A 6780-nucleotide genomic window follows, 5' to 3' on the forward strand; every position below is an offset into this window, starting at 1 on the left:
ACACAGCTGAGACAGGAGTTAGCTGCACCACTACTGAACACACAGCTGAGACAAGACACAGCTACATTGTGTTAATCGCAGAGAGCTCACAAGGCAGTAGCCAGTTCAAGAACATGGATCTGCAGAACAAGGTTAAAACCTGACCCGCCGTGTAAAAAGTGCGGAAAATCCTGCTCACCTGTTTCCTCGTCGATGGTGAAGCGTCCAAGCCCGGTCCCGTCCCGGATGGAGTACTGTATCTCTCCGTCCCGGCCCAAGTCATCGTCCCGGGCGGTCACCTGGAGCACGGTGGTTCCGATCCGTGCGCTCTCTTTCACTGTTCCTGTCAGGGCAAAGTGAGAAAAGTATGGAGCGTAGAGGTTCTCATTCACATCCACCACCTCCAGCAGCACAGAGGTGACGGACAGCAGGGAGACGGGCCGGCCTCTATCCTTGGCCCTCACGGTGAGGTTGTAGAACTGCTGGGTCTCATAATCCAGCTCCTTCATTAGCCTGATGGCTCCGCTCATTTTATCAACTTCAAACTTCCCGTTGTAGTCGTTGGCCAGGGAGTATCGTATCTGCCCCCCCAGGCCCAGGTCCGGGTCCTGGGTATCCAGCCAGGCTACCACCGTGCCCACAGGCAGGTCCTCCAGGGCGCGGGCCATGTACACGCTGGGGATGAACACCGGTGGGCAGTCGTTCACGTCCTCGAGAGAGATCTTCAGATCGGTGACGGAAAACCGCTGGTTTCCCTTCTCCGCCTTGTCTCGAGCTTCGACCTTCAGGTGGAAGGAGGCGACAAGCTCCCGATCCAGCTGCCCGGCCACGTAGACAATCCCGGTGCTGCTATTGATGCCGAACTGGCTGGTGCTCGTCAGGAGCGAGTAGGAGATCTCTCCGTTAGGCCCAAGGTCTTTATCGGTGGCCTCCACCTGGATGACGTCCGTGCCGATTGGCGTGTTTTCTGGAACCGCGGCGCGGTAGCCGGCGTCCTGCAGGAACTGGGGAGCATTGTCGTTGGCGTCCTCTACATAGACTGTCAGTAGACGCCAGGCGGCTTTCTGAGGGAGGCCCAGGTCGTATATCGTAACGTTGAGAAGGTACCGGTCTCTCTTTTCGCGGTCTAGGGGGAGGTACACGCTGATGAGGCCGGTCTCCATGTCAATGGTAAAACAACTGTCTGTGTTGCCGTCAGAGATGGCATACAGAACCTGGCCGTTGAAGCCGGTGTCCCCGTCGAGAGCCTTTACCTTGAACACGCTAGAACCAACCGCCAAGTCCTCTCGTACTGGTATGTCCGTGGGGAAGGCTTTGTCAAACTGAGGGCTCTGTCGGTTTACTGAGAACAGGTCAATAAAACCATCCTCTATCTTGGGCTTGCTGCTAGCCCTGGACTTCTTTAGAAGCTTCTCAGCTAACTTCTGGGCAACACGGGTCTCTCTGCAGTTGAAACTCTTCGGGGGGGATTTCCCCTGAACGAGGGAGATGTTGACGAACATCGGATCCGAGAAGTTCTCTCCGTCTGTGGCAGTTATTTTCAAACTGAACACGTTATTTTTGGGGCTGGCGGTGGCGAGGGATCTCAGCAGAGACAGAACCCCTGAGTCGGGGTTGAGCTGGAAGAAATTCTCCTCGTTACCTGACAGGATCTTGTACTTCACCAGCTCCAGCTCATCTATGTCAATGGCGGACATGGTGGTGATCACATCATCTACAGGGAAATCTCGAGAGATCACTCCCCGGCATTCCACCTTCTCAAACAAGGGCTGGTTGTCGTTCACGTTTTCCAGGCGGATGGTTACGTTGACTTCACTTTCTCGTCTGTAGGGGGAGCCCCAGTCTGAAGCCCTCACCACAAACACAAAGCTCTCAGAAGATGACTCAAAGTCTAGTTCTTGCTTGGTGGTGATAATCCCCGAGAACTGGTTGATTTTGAAAGGTAGCGGCTGCAGGCTGGCTATACTGTAGGTTATATATCCATTCTCACCACTGTCTTCATCCACGGCTGACACCGACAGAACGCTTGTTCCCACGGGAATGCTCTCGTTGACAAAGACCTCGTATGTCGTCTGGGTGAACGTCGGTGTGTGGTTGTTGGCGTCCTCAATTGTGACCCTAACTTTGACCCTGAGTTCGCTGTCGACCTCCAGCACCTCCAGGTCAAACAGGCCCTGGGAGGCGGAGGTGAACCAGCGGGCAGTGGAGAGCACGCCAGTCAAAGGGTTTATGGTGAAGAAGGTGGAGTCTGTGGAGGGGGTGAGGACGTACTCTGCATCGTCTGGCTCGGGGGTGATCTTGACCGCCTCTACAATGCTACCTGGAGGGGACATCTCGTTCAGGCTGATTTCATAAAAGTCAGACTCAAACTTCACCTCCACCGTCTGCGGCCTCCTGAGCAGGATGTGGACACCCCTGACAGCGGAAAACTTGTGAGGGGTGCCTCTATCTGTGGCCTGAAGGGACAGGTTGAAGCCGTGAGGATAGCTCTCCCAGTCTACCATCTCTGGGGCTTTTATTAAAAATTCGTCCCCCTCCGACCTCACCAGAGTGAAATGCTCCAAGGGGTCGCCTGCGACGATGGTGACCGACTCTATCTCTCCATTCAAGCCCTCGTCCAGGTCCTCCACGGTTACCACCGCAAACACGGGGTCCTTATCCAGCCACGAGGGCACATGGGCGACCACGCTGATCACGGGAGTGTGTTCGTTCAGACGCTCAACGTGCACTAGCAACTTGGCGGTGCTGCTTACTCCATTGTTCCCGTACAGCTTCATGCCGCGGTCCACCGCCTGGATCTCCAGGTCGTAGCGGCTCTGCTCCTCCACGTTCAGACGGCCACTGAGCGACACCACACCACTGGTGGGGTGCACCGCGAACAGCTCCATCTTCTCCTTGAAGAAGTAGTAGAATTCCCCATTGGAGCCAACGTCGGCGTCTGTAGCTGTGACCTGGGCGATGCTTGTCCTGAGGGGGGCGCTCTCCGCCACGGTGACAGAGTAGGTAGTGGGGGAGAAGAGGGGTCGGAGGTCGTTCATGTCCAGCACCTGGATGATGACTTTAGTCCAGGTCTCCAAAACCTCCCCCTTGACGGACGCTTTCACCATCAACACGTAGCTGTCCTGGATCTCCCTGTTCAAGACGGCCGCATTCCCGCCTTTTGTCCGTATGCGCAGGAAGCAGAAGTCCCCAAGCACGTACTCTTCCGCCTTGAAGAAGCCCTCGTCGTCCCCGGAGGTGATCCGGTAGCGGACTTCCCAGGAGCGTAGCGCCAGGCGGACACCCATGCGGACCCGGCTGCTGGCGTAAGTGCGGGCGGCGGAGTTCTCGTGGACGGTGGCATGGTAGAGGGGCAGCGTGAAGAGGAGGCGCCCCTGCGGGTCAGGAGGGCCCGGGGGGTCCTGGCAGCGCCCCGGAGGGAGCAGCAGGAGGAGGAGGAGGGGGAGGGCCAGGCGAAGGAGGCGCATGCTGGCCCACTGGCCCATGTTCACATCCATCCCATCATCAGACCTAGTTCCTGCAACAGAGGGAGGAGAGAGAGAAAGATGTTAGCCACAAGGGAGAGCAACGGGAGCAGGGGGGAGGGGATGGAGATTTACAGCTAACCTTAACCCAAAAGGCATGCAACATCTCTGCAACTTGACCTTTGACCCCTGGGTGACAAAGGCTGCTGATTATGCTTTCAATTGCAAAGATTGATTGGATAAGGAAGGGGGGGCTATGGGGGGGGGGGGGGGGGTGATGACAGAACGTTTAGTAGCCAGGCAACCAGAAAAGGGGTTGACATCATCTGCATGGTAGACTCTATGGACATGGCCAGTCAATTATATGTTCTAGAAAAACCAGCATTCAGGATAGGAACAGAATAATTACACGTCTACAGGGAGGAGTACGGAGTCAGACAAAATAACACACACCAAAGAAACCCTACAACTATCTAACATATCGAAGAAGACCTACAACTATACATGCCAGGATACTAAAGCGGACTTTAAACGATCACTATCACAACACTGTTCCTCAAAAACAGGGTGGCATGCCTGGAATGCCTCTAAACATCGTAGATCTCCACAAATAAGCACACTGGTTGTAAACCAACATGGTTTAGACCTGGAAGGCAAAGTGCCGGGTTCAAATATTGTCCCGTTCTCAAGACTGAAACGAAGGGAGCTATTCTGGAGTAAGTGGCCACAGCTATGTGGCCGGGCGGTCGGGAGGGGAGCCGGGCAGGAGGGGAGCCATGATCCGGTAAGTGCCGAGATAGGAGCGCCACCGCGGCCGCGCTCTGATGACTCTGCGTTTTCCACCGCAGGCTGGACACCAGGACCCAGGGCCCTCTAATAACACGCTGGCGAACCAGAAACACACACTCCCCCACACACACTCCTCCTTCCACACACACACACAGTTCTAGGAGTCAGTCCATGATCCTCTGATAATAAAAAAAAACACGAGCCTTCGAGCAGTTCCTGACACTAGCCCAGCTGAAACAATGCAAACCGCCGTCTGAAACCTACATTTACACACACCAGCCATTTCAGGAACAGAGATGAGAATCCACCAAACTGAGGTTCAGGGCCAAATAAAACAAAGTGTTATTTTCATCTGGCCTCGAGCTGTCATCATCCTTGTCAACTTCCCACTTGAAAGGGGGATGTCAAGGTGTAAACAAAACGACTCCTTCCTCACTGAAAGTCCTGTCTAAAGAACGCGTTCCTCAGCAGTTTTCCTATTGGCTCCCCACATCTCTGTTCTCCCCAAGAAGCTTTGAGGATTAAAAAGAGAAAACTCATGTCAGAAGAATCTGCTAGAACGGACAAATTGCCGGCGCTGGAGGTTTTTGGGGGAACATTAAAATTCCAAGTTGGACTGTGGTAATGACTCCCTGGTACCTCGTTCTGACCGTCTCCCTCCCTCATCCCTCCCTGCCTTCTCTCCTATTGAAGGCGCTGGTAGGAACTCGTTTGACACATGCTCCTAGGTTCCTGCAGGGCTGCAGAGACTAATGAGGTTCATCTTCTTCACTGCTGCCTGGCTGGTATGCAGTTCAAACTGCACTGAGAGAGGGGGAGGGGAGGGGGAGAGAAAGAGAGAAAGAGAGAGGTAGAATCTCAGTGGATGCAGACTTGTGCCTGGAGGACAGGCAGTTCAAAGAGCTTCGTCCCCCAGGTCTAGATGTGAGAGGAGAGAGGAGGAGAGAGAGGAGGGAGAGGAGAGAGAGGAGAGAGAGGAGAGAGAGGAGGGAGAGGAGAGAGAGGAGAGAGAGGAGGGAGAGGAGAGAGAGGAGAGAGAGGAGAGAGAGGAGAGAGAGGAGAGAGAGGAGAGAACAAACAGAGATGGAGAAAGGGAAGGGGAGAAGGGAGACAAGGGGAAAGGAGGGTGTAGGAGAGAGGAGAGGGGAGTAGTAGGTCATTCCATAATTGGTGAGGGAGTGATGCTATGACAGGGAACTGTATTGACGTTTACACACCAAGCTCAAGTGACGTCTGGGATATGCTTCCAGACACGCCCCTTAGATAGAGGGACCACATCCCTTAGAGGGACCACATCCTTTAGATAGAGGAACCACATCTTTTAGACAGAGGAACCACATTCCTTCTAAATGTTTTCTTCATTTTATCTTGTTCAGTATGTTCACTGTATGCACCTTCCCACCAAAGTAAAGTCCTTGTTTGTGACCACTTACTTGGCGATTAAACACTATTCTGATTCTGATTCGGGTGTCAAACTCTGAACGATTTGGCCCGCCGTGTAATTATATTTGGCCCGCAAGATGATATAACATTTCTATCTGAGCTGGTTTGCCGGTAACGCAGTGGTGCAGGGCCAGCAAGGCCTTCTCTGCCTGCCTAAACACTATAAGAATCACTGACTTATGTTTTAATATTAGTGGTGGGCCGTTATCGGCGTTAACGTGCTGCGTCTCAAATACCACCTCAACGCAAAGTATCGCTTAGCTAATGTGAAAGATGCCGGGATGTTTGAGTGCAACCGAGGAAAGCCCGTCAGCACAGCTCTATCAGCCAAGCTAACTTGTCTCCTCGCTCACCAGGCTTGAGAAACCCGTTCTCAAAGACGTACTTTTAGTCATTATTTGAGTAGCACACATATTCTGAATGCCTTCAGCGGAATTAAAATGAGCCTTTTTAATCTAGATTAATTCCAAGATTACAGTGAGATTAATCTAGATTTAAAAAAATAATCTAGGCCCACCACTATTTAATATATATATTTTTTAAATGCATGTCCCGCCCACTGCGGTAACACATGCACCGCTAATACTACAAATCCCAGAATGCTCTGCTAGTGCCTTGGCGCGTCTTGACGCGCAAGCATCCCCTCCTCTGTTTTCATTCATTCGCAACCTCATGCTATCAGTCACCTCGGACAGATCTCTGAAAAGGTGCCTTGTTATATCTAGAAAGAAGGGAAAACATGCCTTTGTCCGAGTTTTTTATTTTGGCCCAATGTGTATCTGAGTTTGACACCCCTGCCTTAGAGGGACCACATCCTTTAGATAGACAGACCACATCCTGATAGAGGAACTACATCCTTTAGATAGACAGACCACATCCTTTGGATAGTGGGACCACATCCTTTAGATAGAGGACTCACATCCTGATAAAGGGACCACATCCTTTAGATAGACGGACCACATCCTGATAGAGGAACCACATCCTTTGGATAGAGGGACCACATCCTTTAGATAGGGGAACCACATCCTGATGACAGAGTGGCAGGGAACCACATCCTGATGACAGAGTGGCAGGGAACCACATCCTGATGACAGAGTGGCAGGGA

The 6780-nt window shown here is 52.7% G+C and overlaps 1 protein-coding gene across 1 annotated transcript in view; it reads right to left on the minus strand.

Moving 5' to 3' along the window:
- fat3a (FAT atypical cadherin 3a) overlaps positions 1-3483 on the minus strand; it is a 78255-nt gene extending 74772 nt beyond the window's left edge. Inside the window, exon 1 of the mRNA XM_084674030.1 lies at positions 179-3483. Within this exon, the coding sequence (XP_084530156.1) occupies positions 179-3476 (3298 nt within the window). The 5' untranslated portion in view covers positions 3477-3483. The remainder of the gene's footprint in view (positions 1-178) is intronic.
- Positions 3484-6780: the final 3297 nt, after the last annotated feature.

The sequence above is a fragment of the Hypomesus nipponensis genome, chromosome 15, assembly GCF_054491055.1.
Source record: "Hypomesus nipponensis isolate SF chromosome 15, ASM5449105v1, whole genome shotgun sequence".
Lineage (NCBI taxonomy): Eukaryota > Metazoa > Chordata > Actinopteri > Osmeriformes > Osmeridae > Hypomesus > Hypomesus nipponensis.